The following is a 22533-nucleotide window of genomic DNA, read 5'->3' on the forward strand; positions in this document are numbered from 1 at the left end:
CCCTTCATTCATTTTACAACATTTCCAGTCTCTCTGCTGAGTAAAATGTCTGGGAGTTGGGTAGGAATTGTGACTTCTTACCTGTCATACTTCCTCAGCATCCTTGGCTTGAAAGCTGGTTAGAGTCTCAGAAAGAAAAAGAATTTATTAAATCAAATCCTGTGGGCAGATGAAACAACATATCACTTGCTAATTAGAGGAGTGGCCCGCACTGAGGCGGTTGTCTCTTTTATTCCCAGTGGCTTATGGCCCAATTAACAATTAACACCGACTGATGTTCTAAGAAAGAGCTTTCTGTCTGTGTGGCTGGGTTTTCTCAGGAGGAGTTAGAAATAAGATACTTGACAGAGTTGAGTTTGGAAAAAACAATTAAAAACTCCAAGAAACAACCTGCATTATTTGTGGATAAAACATACTTGCAAAATCTTTAGACAACAACAACATATCTGCTGATTTTACTTATATTAAAAAATGACTTTTCCTAATTTAGAAAGTGGTCAAGCATACTAGGCTTCCCAGGCGGCGCAGTGGTAAAGAATCCGCCTGTCAATGCAGGAGACACAAGAGACATGAATTTGATCCCTGGGTCAGGAAGATCCCCTGGAGGAGAAAATGGAAACCCACTCCAGTATTCTTGCCTAGAAAATTCCATGGACAGACGAGCCTGGCAGGCTACAGTCCCTGGGGTCACAAAAGAATCAGACCTGACTGAGCTACACAGCGCAAACGTATTAGAAGCAGTCTTACAGCTCAGGTTGGGAAGAAGAGAGACAGAAGGCTGCTCTGATGTCACCTCCACCATGGCTGCAGAACCCTGAGCCGACACCATTTACAAAACGGAAATCCAGGACAGTAAGATAGCCCTTGTCCGCCCCTGGTGTCCATGTTTGTCCTAGAGAGAACCCAAGCCCTCCGAGGGAAGCAGACCCTGAAGAGGCACCAGCCAGCTTCTCAAGGCCTCACTTTTGTCCCCTGGAAGATAAGAATGTCTGATACCACCTCCTCTATAGTCCCTCCAGCTCTGAGATGTCTTATAGGCCATCAACGCTGTACAAGGGCCTTCCCTGGTGGCTCAGTGGTTAAGGACCCCTCTGCCAGTGCAGGAGACGTGAGTTCAATCCCTGGGTCAGGAAGATTCCCTGGAGAAGGAAATGACAACCCACTCCAGTATTCTTGCCTGGAGAATTCCATGGACAGAGGAGCCTGGCAGGCTATAGCCCAAAGGGTCGCAAAGAGTCAGACATGACTGAGAGTGTACGCACACACAGACATGAGTAGAGTCAAGGGGGATTACTGACCAGTCTTTATCTCAGTAAATGACATGAAGGGCACACTCAGTGAATAGTTCCTGGGGTGATGGATGTCTGTCCTTCACAGAGACTGCAGCTATGAAGCACAGCTGAGAACACGGCCGAACCAGCAAGTGTGTTCCTGGTCCTCTGAAAAATCTCCCTGATAGAGTCTTACAGAATCATGTCTAAGAGAGTCTTACAGAATCATGTCTTATAGAATACAGAGTCTTGGTGTCTAATAGCTTCCAAAGACCCAAACTCAATAACTCTCTCCAGACCTCTGAACATCCTGCTTTCAGCATAATCAGAAGGCGGTGGACTCTGGAAAAACCCAGAAACAATCCCATGGACGTGATACCACGATACTACTTCCTCTGGAGCAAAGGGCTGTGGGACAAGTTGCAGTCCCCGCCGGGTCTGAGCTCCGATGACAGTAAGGACCCAAATGCTGGGGCCTCTTCCTCACCCTCCTCCTCGGATTCGAACTCCTCATCCACAGCGTGAAAGAGCGGTTTGGGCCTCAAAATCGCCCTTCTGCCCCTGCCCAGGCGCTCTTCTCTGCTCGCGCTTCTTTGATAACCAAAGCACGGTGGCGTCCCTGCTCCGTCTAAGCTCTTCATCGGGATGACTTCAGCTGTCCATCGTCTTTCCTGTATCGACTCCGCTGGAGAGTGTGTGTTGAACGTGATGGGAGGGAGTTCTGAGTCACTGCCGTCGTGATCTGGGAAAGTATGATGAAAGGAAGAAAGAACAGGACTTAAGATCCGAGATGCAGGAGCTAAGAGGGTGGCATAGTCCTGCTGGTGTTTCAGCTCCTCCGCTCACCTGTGGCATCAGGTAAAGTCACATGGCTGGGCACCCGCTGCCATGGTCCAATCACAGAGCTTGCTCCCTCTGTCCCAGTCTTCCTGGGCTTTAGGAAGGGTGTCCAGGCAGGACCTCTCTATTTTTACCACCAAGTGAGCCCCAAAGGCAAAAGAGCTTTGAAAGTTATATGTAGGCCTCAATCCAGCAGGAAGTTCCCACACATCTAGGGAAGGGGTGTCCTAACCCAGGAGGACAAGGGCTGAGCAAGGAGGGACAGTGATCCCCACATCACAGCCCAGTGAGCTGTGGGGACTATCTGCTGAATGCCCTACCTCCCTCCACGCCCTACCCTAGAGCCCTGATGGGCATTTGCTGACCTTGTCTTGTGGGATAACGACTTCAGATTTGGGCAGAAGGTGGGTGCAAACAATTGTGCCCAGATACAGGTGGAGCATTATCTCAAATATCAATTATCTGACATTCGATTACAATTCTCTAAAAATTATGAAAAACTGATAAAATTAAGGCCCACTTCACTACTTTTCCTTCTCGGATTTCTGGGTTACCCACTCTTTTTGCTCACCTAACAAAATTTAGAGGCACTTCTCTGGTGGCTCAGACAGTAAAGAACGTGCCTGTCAGTGCAGGAGACCTGGTTCAATCCCTGGGTTGGGAAGATCCCCTGAAGGAGGGCATGGCAACCCACTCCAGTATTCTTGCCTGGAGAATACCACAGACAGAGAAGCCTGGCAGGTTACAGTTCATTGGGTCTCAAAGAGTCGGACATGACTCAGCAGAAGCATGGATATTTCTTGCACACTTACTTGGTTGCATGCATTGTTCTAAGAGTTTTATCTGTGCTAAATGGCTTCGCTCAGGGCAACACTTTTCTCTGTGGGGGGGGGTACCAACATTCTCCTTTTTACAAAGAAGTAATGAAGCATGGAAAAGTAGAGTTTTATGCTTCTTCATATAAGTCCTATATATATTTTCCTAGGACTTTGTCATTTTTATTGAAAGCATATGTGAGATGTCTTTTGGGGCATCTATTGAAAGGGCCGTTAGACCTCTTTACCTGGTGAATAATGCAAACGCATTTCCAAATGTTAAACAAACCCCACCTCTGGGATAAGTTCTATTTTGTAAGGTATGCTGCTGCTGCTGCTAAGTCACTTCAGTCGTGTCCGACTCTGTGTGACCCCATAGACGGCAGCCCACCAGGCTCCCCCGTCCCTGAAATTCTCCAGGCAAGAATACTGGAGTGGGTTAGTAAGCCTTCAATATTCTGCTGTTATTTTATTTATAAGATTATTTAAGATTTGTACGTTAGTAGTTGAAACTGCTACCATAGCTTGTGATATTGACATTCATCTCAAGAAATGACTGGAGACTGTCAGGCTGTCTATCACTCAAGCAACCTAACAGCACCAGCTGTTTGTACCTGGAAGAGTTTTAAAAAGTAAACTATTATACACCCTATAGCTGGTGTTGTTTTGTTTTGCTTGTTTGCTTTTGTGTGATAGCTCTTTTTATCATAAAATACTACTACTTACAAGAGTGTGACCTGGGAATAGATGACTAGATCAATGAACCAGAATTAAGAGTCCAAAACTCTCTTCAGGCATGCTCAGTTGCTTAGTCCTATCTGAGTATTTGTGAGCCTGTGAGCCTAGCCCACCAGGCTCCTCTGTCCATGGGATTTCCCAGGCAAGAATACTAGAGTGGGTTGCCATTTCCTCCTCCAAGGGATCTTCCTAATCCAGGGATCCCACTTGCATTGGCAGGTAGATTCCTTAGCACAGTGCCATCTGGGAAGCCCATGGGGCTCTCATATAATTGACTATCATTAAATCATTAAATGATTACTAGGTTCCTATCTATTGACATCAAAATGTTTCCACAATATAGCGGAGTGAACTGGACAATTTATAAAAGTTCCCAAACAATGACTATACTGTGACAATGTATCACGTAGTGCTCTGTGTGATTTTTTTAAAAAGCAGGTTCTGGTAGGATAAGGATCAGAGTGATGTAGAGAATTATAGCAGGATGCTTACCAAAGTACTCTACAGTGGATATCTCCGGGGGGTGGAGTTTCAAATGCTTTCAACTTTTTTTATGCTTTTCACTGCTGGTTGATTTTGATTTTATATCAAACACGCTTTTATATCAGAAAAAGTTTCATTGTAAGGAATAATTATATTCATTCTTCAAATGTTTAATTCTCAAATCCTGTGTGTTTAATTTATTTAAATTTCCAATGTGGTTTTTAGTCTTAAAAATTTTGTAATATTGAAACACAGAACATGGCATATCATATGTCACTTTATGCTAATAGAAAATATTTATATACATTTAAAAATAACTTAGCTTTTATGAGCACAATAGGCAGTTTCAATAATTCTAAAATTCTATATAAGTATTAGATATTAAGGGCTTCCTCAGTGGCTTGGTGGCTCGGTGGTAAAGAATCCGCCTGCAATGCAAGAGATGCATGAAACACTGGTTCGATCCCAGGGTTGGGAAGATCCCTTGGAGGTGGTCATGGCAACCCACTCCAGTATCCTTCCCTGGAGAATCCCATGGACAGAAGAGCCTGGCGGCTACAGCCCATAGCGTCACAAAGAGTCAGATACGACTGAGCATGCATTAGATATTAAATGGGAAACATTCAATTTAGTGAAAGTATTTCAGTAAAATTTGGCCAACTTTGGAGAATTCTTCTAATTTATAAACCATAGGTGACTCCCATAACTTCAAAAAAGTGCCCATTTTATGCTTCTCTAAGTCAGAGGTCGGCAATTGATGACTCCCAGGTATATCACCCTGCTATATTTTTTGGTACGGCTCCTGAGCTAAGATTGGTTGTTACATTTCTAAATGGCTGAAAAAAAATTTAAGAATATTTCTCGATAAGTAAAAATTACACAAATTTCACTGTTTATCACTAAAGTTATTAATTCAATTAATAAAGCTATGACTTTTCCAGTAGTCATGTATGGATATGAGAGTTGGAACATAAAGAAGGCTGAGTGCTGGAGAACTGATGCTTTCGAACTGTGGTACTAGAGAAAACTCTTGAGAGTCCCTTAGACTGAAAGGAGATAAACCAGTCAAACCTAAAGGAAATCAACTCTGAATATTCATTGGAAAGATTAATGCTGAAGCTGAAGCTTCAATACTTTCATCACCTGCTGCTAATAGCCAACTCATTGGAAAAGACCCTGATGCTGGGAAAGATTGAGGACAGGAGGAGAAGGGGACAACAAAGGATGCGATGGTTGGATAGCAGCACCGACTCGATGGACATGAGTTTGAGGAAACCCCTGGAGATGGTGAACACAGGAAGCCTGGAGTGCTGCAGGCCATGGGCAGAGTCATGACTTAGCTACTGAACAACAACAACAATTGCATTCTCTTCTGCTTGTCAAATGTGCACTTATGTAATATTCTTGATTTTGCCTTTTGACCTACAAGGCTGAAAATAATGAGAAGCAGCCATGGATGCAAGTTACCTGTGAATTCAGCCACCTTCATGTCTCTGCCTGCTGGCAGAGGGCTGCTATAGGGGAAGGAGAGGTAGCGGATGTTCTTGGTACCAGCCTGCAGGCAATAAGGAGAAATAAAAAGAAGAGTTAGCCCCTGTAACTGAGGGCGTCACATGGCAAACAAGGACAGAGTCACAATGGAGCATCCTGTTTGCATCACTGCCTTTCAGTTACTTTGGTTTAAGGAAAACAATGCTTCCACCTTCAATATTTTTCCCTTCCCTCTCCTGATGAAACAGACCATGATAAACCTCTCCAAGTTCCTCCTGTGGCCCCACTGGGATTAGGGTAGAGATTAGGGGCTACTCCAGACTCAACGTCCATCCATCCAGCATCTCCTTATAAGATTGCCTGGTGTGTGCTCAGTTGTGTCCAACTCTTTGTGACCCCATGGACTGTAGCCCACCAGGCTCCTCTGTCCATGGGATTTCTCAGGCAAGAATACTGGAGCGGGTTGCCCTGCCCTTCTCCAGGGTGTCTTCCTGATCCAGGGATCAAACCCGCATCTCCTGTGTCTCTTGCATTCCAGGCAAATTCTTTACCGATGAGCCACCTGGGAAGCCCAAGATGTGGCCTCAAAAGGAGCAGTTGAGACACACAGCTGGTGCCATGAAGAAAAGGTCCAAGAATCTTGGCAAGAACTAATTCCTCCCTGTATCTCCCTGGTAGAGAAGCAAGCTTCCCAGAGCAGCCAGGGACCCCGTCCATGGGGGTCCCCTGGAGTCCAGTCTCCGGCCACCATGGGAGTCTAGCCTCACAGTCCAGGGATTATGTCCCAGTCACTGGTCCATCCTGAGCAGGTGCAGTTTGCTGCCACGTACCCCATGGACTTCCAGGTGGCTCAGTGGTAAGGAAGCCACCTGTCAGTGCAGGAGACCTGGGTTTGATCTCTAGGTCGGGAAGATCCCCTGGAGAAGGAAATGGCAACCCACTCCAGTATTCTTCCCTAGGAAATCCATGGAGAGAGGAGCCTGGTGGGCTACAGTTCATAGGGTTGCAGAGTTGGACACAACTGACCGACCAAACAACAACCACCCTGGGGACAGTTCAGGCCCCAAAGGCCCCCTAGGAACCTGATTAAAAACAGACAATGGACAGTTAGCCTCACGTTAGTGTGAGTTGGAGCTTGGGCCCAAAAGCCCTGGGCTCAGAGAAGGGGGTTCTGCTGTCCCGTCCCCCCTTCGCTTTGTCTTACCCTGCCACCAAGGGAGTGGTTGTTTGTTTAAACAGTGAAAGGAGTCACCTGAGGAGGCCCCGGTCGGGGACTGGCCCAGCTCGGGGTGAGTTGGCATCTGCCCCTTACCGGCTTTCCCCAGGGCAGGCTGTGCCCCTTCTTCATGCTCTCCCTGAAGGTGTTCCGACGGCGGATCAGAATCTCCTTCGCCTGCTTCTCGCTTGTCTGGGGCTGGAGGTTGTATTTGTTGTAGGACAAGGTCTGCAGAAAGAAGGGGACATCAGGCATGTACTAACATCTCCGCATGTCTTCCAGCCTCTGGAGACCACGAGAAAGTCACAAACAAAAACTAGTAGAGGGACTCCACTGGTGGTGCAGAAGCTAAGGCTCCAGGCTGCCAATGCAGGGGACCCAGGTTCCATCCCTGGTCAGGGAACCAGATATCACATGAGGCAACTAAGAGTCCACTTGCTGCCACTAAAGATCCTGCAAGATGGAAGTGATGAAGACAGAAGATCCTGTGTGCCACAACTAAGATCTGGTGCACCCAAATAAATAAATATTTTAAAAAAATGATTAGTAGAAGGGGAAGGTGACACCCACGCCCTCTGAGCCTTTGTCTCCATTAAGAGATGCAATCTGCGACTCTGGAGGAAAGGTCTGCGATCTGAGCCAGCCCACCAGGACAGAGCTGTGGTTGGAGCCCATGCCTCTGGCTCACAGGGGCAGTGGCATCCGCTGTGCTGTCATCCTGCGACCCTCATAGTGGTCCTCCCGGAGGTACAGATGCCCAACTACAGATGCCACCTTTGTGACCATCCTCAGCACTGGGGAATGGTCAATGTTGCTAATGGTCTTCCACAAGCAATGAAGTAGACAGACAGTTGTCCTGAACTGCATCCTTGAATTTTCCTCCAAGAGAACAGGAGAACCATGGTGGAGGAAGGAGTCACATGACCTATGTCAAGACAGGATGATAACCAACCGGGACCTCCTGTATAGCTCTTGGAACTCTGCTCAGTATTCTGTCAAAAGCTAAAGGGGAAAAGAATCTGAAAAAGAATTGACACATATAGATGTATAACTGAATCACCGTGCTGTACACCTAAAACTAACACATCATTAATCACTGACACAAATAAAAAGCAAGATTTTTTTTAAAGTAAGAAAAAAATAAAAGAGACTTTAAGGAAAAAAATGTGGCTAATTCCAACTGCAATGTACTGTATTAGTGACATACTGATTCTGAAGACATTAATTTTTTTTAAAGAGTAGAAAATATCTTATTGGTAATTTTTATATTTATGACACATTGAAATATTTTTGATGTGTGCCCATGCGTGCATGCTAAGTCACTTTAGTCGTGTCTGACTCTGCAACCCCATGGACTATAGCCTTCCAGGTTCATGTGATTCTCCAGGCAAAAATACTGGAGTGGGTTGCCATGCCCTCCTCCAGGGGGTCTGTCCAACTCAGGGGTAGAACCCATGTCTCTTATATCTCCTGCATTGGCAGGCAGGTTCTTTTACCATTAGCTCATAAAGTGGGTTAAATAAAATATATTATGAAATTTAAAAAAAAAAAAAAAGATGGGATGAGAAAGGAAAGACAGAAAGTGCAGGACAGGTGAGTCTCATTCTCTCATGTAACAAAAGTGGAAGCAAAAGTCATCTCTGGTAGAGCCCCTGTTTACCACGTATGTTCTCCCCACAGGACTCTCTATCACCTATCCACTCATCTTGGGCAACAAGGAAGGGAGATCCTACAAAGCTTAGAAGGGAGAAACTTGGAGGCAGACTGAATAGGTGCTGATAAAAGAAGAAAGATGACTATCTAGGAACCTGATAAGAAAAGAGACAATGGACAGTTAGCCTCATTTTACAGTGGGTTGGAGTTCCAGTATCTCTCTTATTTCTGAGTGAGTGAGTGAAAGTCACTCAGTTGTGTCCGACTCTTTGCGACCCCATAGACTATACAGTCCATGGAATTCTCCAGACCGGAAAACTGGAATGGGTAGCCTTTCTCTTCCTCGGGGTATCTTCCCAACCCAAGGATCAAACCCAGGTCTCCTGCATTGCAGGCAGATTCTTTACCAGCTGAGCCACAAGAGAAGCCCAAGAATACTGGAGTGGGTAACCATTCCCTTCTCCAACGGATCTTCCCAACCCAGGAATTGAACTGGGGTCTCCTGCATTGCAGGCAGATTCTTTACCAACTGAGGGCTTTCCCTAACCTCGCTCTCCACCTCCATGGGGAAAGTCTCAGTACCAGGCACCCTTGGGCTGTGACCCTCCCTAAGCAGGATGGTGTTCTTTCAACCAGGAAGTTCTTACCTACTTATCTAAGGCAGAAAGTGATAGTCTTGCTGAAATGGTTTAACTTGGAAAGATTTGAAAGTTGCTGGGTTTACTAGACGTGTGTTATTTGCTGCTGACCCATGTTCCTCCAGCAGGTGCAGGGCCTTTTGTTGACACATTCCCTTTGATCACTGACCTTCTCAAAACAGCAGCCAGAAGACATTCACCTACCCTGGATCATATAATTCTGAAGTCATGGAAAGAGCCGTGGCTAGGCAGTTGGAAGACCTGGGTTCTTAACTCAAATTTGTTTTGTGACCTTAAACAAGTGAGATAACTCTCCTAGGGCTTCCTGGGTAGTTCAGTGGTAAAGAACCTGCCAGCCAATGCAGAAGATTTGGGTTTGAGCCCTGGGTTGGGAAGACCCCCTGGAGAGGAAAATGGTAACCCACTCCAGTAGTCTAGCCTGGAAAATCCCATGGACAGAGGAGCCTGGTAGGCTAGAGTCCATGGGGTCACAAAGAGTCAGACATGATGATAACAGAAAAAAAAAAATGCAACTCTTCTAACCTCAGTATCTTCTACTTGCAAATGAGTAACTGTGACTGAATGATTTTGGGGGATCCCATGACATAGTCACAAAAACCAAGGGCCTAGCAGTAAACACACTTATAACCCTACTCAATAATTGGGATGTTCCACTGAATACTCAACCTTAAATAGCTCTTAACTAGAAGACGTTAATATAAATGTCATTTGATTAAATCAAAATTTCAAAAGAACTCACCTGAATAGCCTCTATACCTTTTCCAAAACTGATAAATAGTATGCTTGATCGGTCTCTTTTTTTGTGGAGGAAAAAAAAAATACATATATATATATATTGGCCAAGTGGCATGTGGATCTTAGTTCCCAGACCAGGGATTGAACCCATGCCTTAGAAACTTGGTGTCTTAAAAAAAAAAAAGAAACTTGGTGTCTTAACCACTGCCAGGGAAGTCCCTGATATGTCTCCCTTTTTTTCCTCAGGCTTTCAGCACTGTGGTTTTGATATTCTAATCTAAACCATTCCAGTTTTCTAAGCTCTATTACAACCAATCATGCTGAGACAGCTCCGTCCCCACTGGCATCCTGGGGTCATATTTCTTCCCTGGTGGACAAGCTCCATCATTAGTCTGACTCTGAAGGGGGAGGGAGCCCTGCTGATTCTGGAAAGCCAGGTCTGCAGGGCTGGGGCAGCCTGACCCCTAGGGCCAGCAACGAGATCTGCATTTCTCTTTCCACCATGGGGGCCAATTTTGCTGCAGAAACACAACAGTTAACTTTCTGTTTTCCTAACTAAGCAGAGAGAAATTGCTCAGCAGGATGGCTGCTTGGGAAGGGTAACCTGAACAAGAACTGATGTCTGGAGGACCAGCTCCAAGAACAGCAGCAGGGACAAGTCTTATATACACACCCTTTGTCGAACTTGGTACATGTTGCGTGTCAGAATGTCCCTCATGGACTCCACGTCTTCAGGGGAAAGCCTTTTGGTTTCTTGTGTCTTCTGGGCCCTGGAAACATTATTGGAGGGAAGCCAAGCATTATTCTTTCATCTTGGCAAGACAACCACAAAACCAACAATTTACTTTTAGGAGTTCCAATACCCAGAACTCCTGTTTTTCCATAAGCTTTCCTACTGTTTTAGGAAATTCATAGAAAATATTGGCACGTGTGTCTTGTCTTGCATTTTGAACATATGGCTTCTTTGTCTATAACTTTTATATGAGAATTATATGAGAAAATTTTAATAGGCTTGTTTTTATTTCAATGTACATTAGGAAAAATTACTACCAGCATATCAAACCACTTATTTACATTAACAATATAAATTTCCTATTTTAAAGTCTTACGAAATATTTTTGCCCATAAAAAATATCTACTATATGTAAGGTGTAAAGAACAATATAATAATAAAGTATGCACACATCCATCATACAGCATAAAAACAGAACATTATGAATAATTAGTTTTTCCTCCTCTTTGTCTCTCCCTGAACATTTCAGAAGTAATCAAGTCTGAGAATTTTGTAGTTGTCCCTTCACTGTCTAATGCATTTTTAAAAAGTTGTGGTGAATCACCCTAATACCAAAACCAGACAAGGATGCCACAAAAAAAGAAAACTACAGGCCAATATCACTGATGAGCATAGATGCAAAAATCCTTAACAAAATTCTAGCAAATAGAATCCAACAACATATTAAAAAGATCATACATCATGACCAAGTGGGCTTTACCCCAGGAATACAAGGATTCTTTAATATCCACAAATCAATCAATGTAATACACCACATTAACAAATTGAAAGATAAAAACCATATGATTATCACAATAGATGCAGAAAAAGCCTTTGAAAAAATTCAACATCCATTTATGATTAAAATTCTCCAGAAAGCAGGAATAGAAGGAACATACCTCAACATAATAAAAGCTATATATGACAAACCCACAGCAAATATTATCCTCAATGGTGAAAAATTGAAAGCATTTCCCTTAAAGTCAGGAACAAGACAAGGGTGCCCACTCTCACCACTACTATTCAACATAGTTTTGGAAGTTTTGGCCACAGCAATCAGAGCAGAAAAAGAAATAAAAGGAATCCAGATAGAAAATGAAGAAGTAAAACTCTCACTGTTTGCAGACGACATGATCCTCTACATAGAAAACCCTAAAGACTCTACCAGAAAATTATTAAAGCTAATCAATGAATACAGTAATGTTGCAGGATATAAAATTAACACACAGAAATCCCTTGCATTCTTATACACTAACAATGAGAAAACAGAAAGAGAAATTAAGGAACCAATACCATTCACCATTGCAACAAAAAGAATAAAATACTTAGGAGTACATCTATCTAAAGAAATGAAAGACCTATATATAGAAAACTATAAAACACTGATGAAAGAAATCAAAGAGGACACAAATAGATGGAGAAATATACTGTTTATGGATTGGAAGAATCAACATTGTGAAAATGAGTATACTATCCAAAGCAATCTATAGATTAAATGCAATCCCTATCAAGCTACCAACAGTATTCTTCACAGAACTAGAACAAATAATTTCACAATTTGTATGGAAATACAAAAAAACTCAAATAGCCAAAGCAATCTTGAGAAAGAAGAATGGAACTGGAGGAATCAACCTGCCTGACTTCAGACTATACTACCAAGCCACAGTCATCAAGACAGTATGGTACTGGCACAAAGACAGAAATATGGATCAATGGAACAAAATAGAAAGCCCAGAGATAAATCCACGTACCTACAGACACCTTATCTTCGACAAAGAAGGCAAGAATATACAATGGAAAAAAGACAACCTCCTTAACAAGTGGTGCTGGGAAAACTAGTCAACCACTTGTAAAAGAATGAAACTAGAACACTTTCTAACACCATACACAAAAATAAACTCAAAATGGATTAAAGATCTAAATGTAAGACCAGAAACTATAAAACTCCTAGAGGAGAACATAGGCAAAACACTCTCTGACATTAACCACAGCAAGATCCTCTATGACCCACCTCTCAGAATATTGGAAATAAAAGCAAAACTAAACAAATGGGACCTAATGAAACTTAAAAGCTCTTGCACAACAAAGGAAACTATAAGCAAGGTGAAAAGACAGTCCTCAGAATGGGAGAAAATAATAGCAAATGAAGCAACAGACAAAGGATTAATCTCAAAAATATACAAGCAACTCCTGCAGCTCATTTCCAGAAAAATAAATGACCCAATCAAAAAATGGGTCAAAGAACTAAACAGACATTTCTCCAAAGAAGACATACAGATGGCTAACAAACACATGAAAAGATGCTCAACATCACTCATTATCAGAGAAATGCAAATCAAAACCACAACGAGGTACCATTACACACCAGTCAGGATGGCTGCTATCCAAAAGTTTATGAGCAATAAATGCTGGAGAGGGTGTGGAGAAAAGGGAACCCTCTTGCACTGTTGGTGGGAATGCAAACTAGTACAGCCACTATGGAGAACAGTGTGGAGATTCCTTAAAAAACTGGAAATAGAACTGCCATATGACCCAGCAATCCCACTCCTGGGCATACACACTGAGGAAACCAGATCTGAAAGAGACATGTGCACCAGATCTGAAAGAGACATGTGCACCCCAGTGTTCATCGCAGCACTGTTTATAATAGCCAGGACATGGAAGCAACCTAGATGCCCATCAGCAGACGAATGGATAAGGAAGCTGTGGTACATATACACCATGGAATGTTACTCAACCATTAAAAAGAATTCATTTGAATCAGTTCTAATGAGATGGATGAAACTGGAGCCCATTATACAGAGTGAAGTAAGCCAGAAAGATAAAGACCAATACAGTATACTAACACATATATATGGAATTTAAAAAGACAGTAACGATAACCTTATATGCAAAACAGAAAAAGAGACACAGATGTACAGAACAGACTTTTGGACTCTGTGGGAGAAGGTGAGGGTGGGATGTTCTGAGAGAATAGCATTGAAACAAGTAAACTATCAAGGGTGAAACAGATCACCGGCCCAGGTTGGATGCATGAGACAAGTGCTCAGGGCTGGTGCACTGGGAAGACCCAGAGGGATGGGATGGAGAGGAAGGTGGGAGGGGGGATCGGGATGGGGAACACATGTAAATCCATGGCTGATTCATGTCAATGTATGGCAAAAACCACTACAATACTGTAAAGCAATTAGCCTCCAACTAATAAAAAATAAATGAAAAAAAAAAAAATTTGGAACTGAAAAAAAATAAAAAGTAAAAAGTGGTGGTGACAAACCAGTAATTTTTTCCTCCATATCTATTATGAACAGACATGTTTATAAAAAAAAATAAAAATCAATGATTAGAAAATACATTCTTAGAAAGGATACCACAACATGTAAATCAAATAATTCACTGTTAGAGTCAACACAAATAAGCTTATTCCTTGAAGGCTCACAGATACCACCATGTAGTCACCACACTTGGAATAGCACTAGTTTATGCTTCCCAGGTAGTTCAGTGGTAGAGACTCTGCCTGCCAATGCAGAAGACACAGGTTCGAACCCGGGGTTGGAAAGATCCCCTAGAGAAGGGAATGGCAACCCACTCCAGTATTCTTGCCTGGGTAATTCCATGGACAAAGAAGCCTGAAAGGCCCCAAGTTGCAAAGAGTTGGACATGACTTAGCAACTAAGCAACAACAGCCTATCCAGTATTAAAACTTTGAGTACATTTATCTTGGAATTCTCTCTTTGGGGATTTTATCTCTGGTTGAAGAATAATGGGAAGAAACTAAAATCATATTTTACAAAGAGAGTTAAACTATCTCCACCTCCACCAGGAAAACCAGCCCAGCTTAGCGACACTGGACCCTCTGAGATTCTAGAAGCAGTTGACTTCTTCTGGCCTTCTTGACCATGAGCACCTCCACCCCCGACTCCCTCCTAAATGGGCTCAAAAGCCAAGTCAGGGCCAGGTTAGCCAACAATGCACAATTGTCCTCAGAGGTTCTCAGTCATGACATCGCTATGTGCAGAATTCTCATGTGACATACATATTCAATTTCAATCACTTGGGTCTAGTGGTTGTAATTCCTGAAAACTTACTGTATGAATAATATATGCTCACTGTAGAACATATGAATAAAAAAAGAGAGAACTAAGGAAAATTAAACCTATCTTTTAATATTGTCACCTCCCTTGACATCTTGGTATAAACCCTTAAGGAGTTGTGTTTTTTTTCTTTTCTAGCTGCAGTTTTTTGTAATGCACACGTGTGCTGATTGACTATTTTCCACGTGTGTCCAGTTGTGTCTGACTCTGAGGCCTCATGGACTGCAGCCCGCCAGGCTCCTCTGTCCATGGAATTTCCCAGGCAAGACTATTGGAGTGGGTTGTCATTTCCTTCTCCAGGGGATCTTCCCAACCCGGGGATCAAACCTGCATCCCTTGCATGGGCAGGTGGATTCTTTATTACCTGCTTCTAAAGGTTTTAGGATAATTGATTGTAAAGACGAGTAGTTACTGGTTTCAACACAGGCCACTTTTTAAGTCTTTTTCCCCCCAAACAGTAGCGTCATTGCCAATAAATAGCAAAGATATTTTGTAAGTAATGTACAACCGGTTAAAGAATTTCAAGCATTTGAATCCTGAAAAATCACAGGACTTACTTAGCAATACAATCTGCCATGGCTAATACCCTTTCTACAAAATCAGTGAAATCAGTTTCTATATCTCAGAGTTGAAAATGTAAACAGTATTGATATTCAGTTACCACCCTCAGTGATTTAAACAATATTATCAGGCTATTTCAACCTAACTATTTAAATGGCCTTCAAACAAAATTCATTCTGGTGTAGCTACGCCCACGAGTTCCCGCAATCCACATCTGCATGCATTCCTTTATTATGGTGGAAGGCCTCTATCGCTAAACAGAAACTACAGCTAATCAAACAGTTCCACTTTCTGTGTTCATAATAAACTGACCAAAGAGGGGAAAACCATGGGTAAAGGAAATGATAAAGTTAAACCCGAGACAGCAGATCTAATTCGGCATTCTCCCCAGTTTATAATTAACCGTTTGGGAAGGACCAGGTTGAGTTAAAGCCCATTTAGGTTGCTGGCTGGATATGTAATGCAGGGGTCCCAGAGGCACTGCCTCGTATTAATCCACACTGAGAAGCTGTAGCTATAAAATTATAAGGAAGAATTACTGACCCAAGCAAGGTGATGCAAACATTTTCCTACCTGCTACTTCATTAGCAAAATCACCCCTGAAATGATCATATTGTGAGTACTGAAGATAAAAACCATAGAAAAACTGAATGTTAGTAATCTCTAAGTCAAAAAAGTAAAATTATAAACTAAAAGACTCTTGTCACTGGAACAAGACGTAAAGGAAGTCTTGAACACCTTAAAGTAAAGGTCATTGGTAATTTCCTGGCCATTAAGATCAAATTGGGAACATTAGGATGTAAAAGTATTTAAATAAAAGATCCAGATTTCTCTTAATCTTTTTTAAAAAATCAGAGGCTCTAATAATGTAAAAAAGAATTTTCAGGACTTCCCTGGTGATTCAGTGTTTAAGAATCTGCCTGCTAATGCAGGGGACACGGGTTCAATCCCTGGTCCTGGAAGATCTCACATGCCACGGAGCAGCTAAGTCCGTGTGCCACAAGTTCTGAAGCCTGCATGCATGAGAGCCAGTGCTCCACAGCAAGAGAAGCCAGTGCAATGAGGAGCACCACAGCTGGGGAGTAGCCCCTGGGCTCCACAACTAGAGAGAAGCCCTCACAGCAAGGAAGACCCAGAGTGGTCAAAAGCAACAATAAATAAATAGTTATTTTTAAAAGGAGGTCTCAATTTTAAACACAGCAATATAGGTATGAAATCTAGTAGAAGTTATATTCCTGCCATAATCTGAAGTTGCAAAAGATCAAATATACCTGGAATTATCTGGAAGAATCCATGCTCCTTTAGTAGCTTTATACATGAAATCCTGGAACGTATGTTGACTAAAGGATGTGCCCACTGAGTGAACAATGGTACTAACAGCTCTGCTCTTTGTGTGGCTGCCTTGTTTCTTCTTAGAAAGGTCACCCAAGTGACCATCACTGAGGATGAGTGAAGACTGCAGAATTGTGGCCCCGGCCCCCCACAAGACAATATTCCAGCACAGAACGGAACACAGCATGAGAATCTTCATTCTAGAGTCTCTGGTGTCAGCATGCATGACTGTAAACCTATACCTGGCAATATGTGATCAATTGAAAAATTCTTTAGCTATAAGCAACCAATATGTGCGTTTTTATAAATGACCTTATAAGTATTGGGGAGTTTTTAAAGACAATATTCTGAAGTCATATAGCTATAGTGTGTTATGCCTATGCATATATTATAAATATTTTAATATCTCTTTGTGTGCTGAGTTGTTTCAGTCATGTCTGACTCTTTGTGACCCCATTGACTATAGCCCACCAGGCTCCTCTGTGTATGGGATTCTCCAGGCAAGAATACTGGAGTGGGTTGCCATGCCCTCCTCCAGGGGATCTTCCTGACCCCAAGATCGAACCAGTCTCTTATGTCTCCTGCACTGGCAAGAGGATTATTTACCACTAGCACTTTAATAGCAACCAAATATTTTTTAATCAGCTTGAACCTCCACCCACCGATGTTTCTGAAAGCTTACAGCTCATGGGTAAAGCAAGGTGCCTCATATTTAGAATAATAATCCAAATACATACTTTGTCTACTCCACAGAGTTGTTTTGAGAGTCAAAATAATGCATGTAAAAGTAACGGAATTCCCTAGAATCAGCGTCATCTATAGCGTGCCATAGACAACTTCTGGGGGTAGTGTTCTCCTGAAGGTCACCGAGTTTGGAAATCTTAACCTCTTGTAGAACAATTGCTTCAACTTCTAAAGAAAAAAAATATGTGCGCGTCTTGTTGTTATCCTCTCGTAGAGAATCACAAAAAGCGAGCTGAGTACACACTTCTTTTTCCTATTATTGTATGAAGGTTTGTTTTTTAAGAAATTAGCTGCTTTGATCTTAGAAGAGGAATTCCTCTTTGCTTGATGTCCTACAGATTTCTGATGAGATCAAATGAAGGCAATTTAAATACTAGACTTGTAGTAAATATCGATTTTAAAAAACCTCTCCCACCTCGGTTAACTAACTAGTTTGGGCTACAGGAGGGGTGTCTCTAAGCTATAAGGCTCTCTTACTAATCTCAAATGTCAGAAAAATAACTGACTCAATCCAAACACAGCCTCCAAATGAAACTGGATTAAAATTTGCCTTGAGGTTACCTGCTTGTGGGGAGTCCCAGGGATGGGGGAGCCTGGTGGGCTGCAGTCCATGGGGTTGCTAGGAGTTGGACACGACTGAGTGACTTCACTTTCACTTTTCACTTTCATGCATTGGAGAAGGCAATGGCAACCCACTCCAGTGTTCTTGCCTGGTGAATCCCAGGGATGGGGGAGCCTGGTGGGCTGCAGTCCATGGGGTTGCTAGGAGTCGGACACGACTGAGTGACTTCACTTTCACTTTTCACTTTCATGCATTGGAGAAGGCAATGGCAACCCACTCCAGTGTTCTTGCCTGGTGAATCCCAGGGACGGGGGAGCTTGGTGGGCTGCCGTCTATGGGGTCGCGCAGAGTTGGACACGACTGAAGCGACTTAGCAGCAGCAGCAGCAGGAGCAGCAGCACCTGCTTATGAGCCATACAAAATAATACAGAGATCCAAAATACGTTTTGGCACACAAGAGATTGGTCTCATTTGAGATAAGCACCCCTACATTCCCAGACAAGTCCTCACACCACTACTGAGTAGATGTTGAGGATGTTCCTGGTCTAAACTGTCTGCACCTCTCCTGCTGAGCATTAAAAGTGAAAAAAGTGAAAGTGTTAATTGCTCAGTTGTGTCCAACTCTTTGTGACCCCATGGACTATAGCCCACCAGACTCCTCTGTCCATGGGATTCTCCAGGCAAGAATACTGGAGTGAGTAGCCAGCCGTTCCCTTCTCCAAGGGATCCTCCCGATCCAGGGATCAAACTCAGGTCTCCTGCATTGCAGGTAGATTCTTTACTGTCTGAGCCACCAGGGAAACCTTGGGTAAGGGGATGCCCTAAAGTTCACGAATTAAGTGAAGTAGGATTTGAGTGCAATGCTGTAGAAAATAAAAGTAAATGCAAACTTATCAATGATGAATGAAATATTAATAGCAACATTTTAAACAAAGACAAGATCAATATCCCCCACGTTTCTTCCTGTCTCAGGCTCTCATATGGCTCATCACGGCACTGCCAATTAATACTTGTCAGCATCTTCTCATTTTAGGATCGGAACTTTCCTTAAAGCCATGTCAAACCAACCGACCGACCAACCACAAAAACAGTCTCACCAAGAAACAGGGCAGAAAGCTTTCTGTTTATACCAAGATGCCCTCAGGGATGCTCCTTTAGATCTTTTTCCCAGACTGGGATTTTTCCCACTTAAGAAAGGTGATGGTTTTTCTGATTCATTAGCAACTAAGGGTGAGAAATAACACTCCGGCATTGATGACAAATTGATTGCTGTCTATTCTTATCTCTTGTCTCAATCTGCTTTTCAAACGTGAGGAGGTTAGGAGAAGATGGATACTCATGATCTTCCAAAGATGCCAGGGTGGAGAGGCTGGAGTCACTTATGCTAAATACACATTGTGACTACTTCCCCCAATGTGTACACTGTTTCTGGGAAGAAAACTGGGTATCTTTGGTAGGGGGTGGAATAATTCTTATGACACTGAAGGGGTCCTTATTAAATTCAGATCAATGTCAGTGTGCTTAGTCATGCCCCACTTTTTTCGACCTGATGGACTGTAGCCTGCCAGGCTCCTCTGTCCATGAGATTTCCCAGGCAAGAATACTGCAGTGGGTTGCCATTTCCTTCTCTGGGGTATCTTCCCGACCCAGGGATTGAACCCATGTCTCTGGCATCAGCAGGCAAATTCTTTACCACTGCATCACTTGGGAAGCCTCCTTCAGAGGCTTAAAGCAGCTTTATAAAAATGTCTAGCCAACTCTTGGGACTATAGCTTTCCAGGTGCTCTGGCTGAAGCACCAGGCTTCAAGGGGGATCCTCTCATAATGATGGAGTATGTACCAGACTTACCCCTCCCTACACTGCCTCTTTACCAACTCCCCAAAGTCCCCTGGCTCCTCTATGCTCCTGCTCACAGCTGGTCTCACATAGATTCAAGCCATCTCCCAAATTCCCACAGATCGTTGCCTGAGACACAGTTACAAACACAGCCTTCTCTTTAAATATCCAACCAATTGCCACAGCTCTTGCTCCTACCCCCTCTTCCCCCAATCCCAGTTAGCATCCTAGGATGCAGACCTGGTCTTTCATAGAAGACAGGAAGAGACAACTCATGGGAGAAGACAACGTAAGACTAACAGAGGCACATCAGCAGGGCTTAAAGGGTGGACATGTCTAATCAGGAAGAGAAAGACTTCTAAAACACGCTAAAAATATTCTATAAACTCATTCACCCCTCCCTCTCAAAGAAAAATGTCAGAAAACTCTCTTTTTTTTGCTAGAAAGTACTTTTCAGAAATTAGGTGAAATAGATGGAACATGGACCAAGCTACAAGGTGCCAAGATGTAGATGTTATTCATCTCATTTTTCCTTTGTTATATCTCTGCCTCTTCACTCCTAGGGTTGGTTACCTTTAAATAGAACGGGAGCTACTGCTCTCTGTAATTCTGACACTGAAAGTCCATATCAAGGGCAATGTCACTTACTGATGGGGGATGGAAAAGGCTGTAGAACTTAGAACCCCCGACTCCACCATCTCAATCGCTTGCTTCATTTCCAGCTTCTTGTACAAAGAAACAAGGCTCGATTTTGGCAGATTCTTTCGGATGAGGATTTTCCGTAAATACTGATGATCAAACTTCTTAAACCTATAAACGAAAACCAATATTTTGGAAATCTTCAATCTCTGTACATGTTATGTAAGCATATATACTTTCCTTGAAATAAACTACCACTTAAGTCTATTCTCAAAAACACCAGGACAGTGCCTGAAACTCATGACTCTGAATGCATTTTTTTTAATCATAGAATTCATACAATTTTTTAAAATAAAGAAAGAATGTCCAGATGGCCTGAATACATTGAAAATCAACCTAACAAAAGGAAGGGACAAGCTATAATCAGCGCAAAAAGTAGGCATTAAATGGGAAGCGGGAGAGACCAGTTCAGTTCCAATTGTGGGAGAAGAAAGGAAGGGTTGATCGGGCCTTTGTTGGGCCATCCTAGTAACTGGTAACGGTGGCAGCTGCACTTACAGCGATGCTGGCCTATTCAACCAGAACCCATAAGTTTAAATAGCCTGGTAGTTACAGTAGTTTCACTCATTGTGCTGCAGATCATTTTGAATCCTGCCAATTAGGTGGGGGCTGGTGAGAGAGCCCACATATACCCTGAGTGATGGTGCGTCTGAATACGCCGGCTGCTGACGTCCGCCATCACTGTCTCAAAGCTCGGGCTGACCCATCAGACTGAGCCACACAGAGAAGGTGGTGACTTCAGTGTCAGCCAATCGTTTGGAGGGGGAATTTTCAACACCTCCAGTCATCTTCCATTCAAGGAGTAATGTGGCTGCTGCTTTATTTCCTGGGTTGCTGGAATGTCTTCTGGTGATTGGTCTCCTGATCTGTGGGGTGAATGGACTCTTAATCAGCCAAAGCTCCTCTGGGTTGAGCAGTCTCTGATTCATGGGCTCTGTGATCTGTGTTTGGTTCTTACCAGGCTCACTCTGGCTCCAACAGGGTCACCCCTCAGCCTTCTTCATGAGAAGCAATGGTTTCTGTTTATTCTTCAATCTATTGCCATTGGCCCCTCAACTACTAGGACTTGTCTGAGTTCCTCAACCTGGGCTCACCTTGACCTTGTACTGGTCAAGACCAGTGGTCGCCATTGCCCTTGTGCTATTTAGCCACTGGCTCCACCTGATGGACAACTTGGTGGCCACTTCCTATGAACCCTGCATGTCCTGTTTCCCTTCTAGCCTTTCTCATGACTTCTTCCCAGTCTCCTCTGTCCTTCCTCTCCCTTTTCTGCCTCAGAGGAAAGGAAAAAGGAAAACAAGGAAAGCTTCTCCGAGTCCTGTCCTCAGGGAGCTTCCCCTCTTCCCAGGATCCCAGTCATCTCAGCCACATCCACAGCTTTGGGTACCAAATACTGACAATTCACAATCTCTATCACCAGTCACGATTTCCTCCTGAACTTGAAACTCAGTTCCAAAAGGGGTTGAGTGAGTATGAGACACTTAAGCAGAATCTGCTATTAACTCTAAACATTCTTCTACAGTGTATAAACTTAACCATGACATTGTTACCTCCCTCTGCTCGCTATCTGCAGACCAGATGGCCATTCTCATTTTCCCTTGCTTCGTCTTCCTTTTCTGATGTCATAGCCAGCCTATGGACATAGGACATAGGACAGTCTCTCCTAGAAGTATTTCAATATCCCTTCTGCTAATTGCTGACCTTCACTAATCTGGAAGCTCTGTGGCTCATTGAAAACAAGAGACCTAAACGCACACCCAGGTTCCACTGTACGGCAGGTTAACTGACTTCTCAAAGTTGGTTTTCTCATCTTTAAAATGAGAATAACACAGGACAGTTAAGGAGATCATGTGAGAGATAACTGGTATGAGAGGTAATTCCTCTCTTTCTTTTTATTGGAGTATAGTTGCTTTAAAATATTGCGTTAATATACCCATGATTTATATAGTAAAATATGTTCCCTCTCTCTGGAGCCTCCCTCCCACCCCTGCATCCCACCCTCTAGGTCATCACAGAGCACCAAGCCAAGCTCTC

The 22533-nt window shown here is 43.2% G+C and overlaps 1 protein-coding gene across 1 annotated transcript in view; it reads right to left on the reverse strand.

Annotated features, from left to right (window-relative positions):
• Positions 1-1288: 1288 nt before the first annotated feature.
• SLC9A4 (solute carrier family 9 member A4) overlaps positions 1289-22533 on the reverse strand; it is a 54225-nt gene continuing 32980 nt past the window's right edge. The window contains exons 8-12 of the mRNA XM_043918498.1: positions 20449-20610; positions 10575-10671; positions 6951-7082; positions 5615-5702; positions 1289-2013 (exon numbers count right to left, since the gene is read on the reverse strand). Coding sequence (XP_043774433.1) covers positions 1658-2013; positions 5615-5702; positions 6951-7082; positions 10575-10671; positions 20449-20610 — 835 coding nt within the window. The 3' untranslated portion in view covers positions 1289-1657. The remainder of the gene's footprint in view (positions 2014-5614; positions 5703-6950; positions 7083-10574; positions 10672-20448; positions 20611-22533) is intronic.

Source organism: Cervus elaphus, chromosome 11 (assembly GCF_910594005.1).
Source record: "Cervus elaphus chromosome 11, mCerEla1.1, whole genome shotgun sequence".
Lineage (NCBI taxonomy): Eukaryota > Metazoa > Chordata > Mammalia > Artiodactyla > Cervidae > Cervus > Cervus elaphus.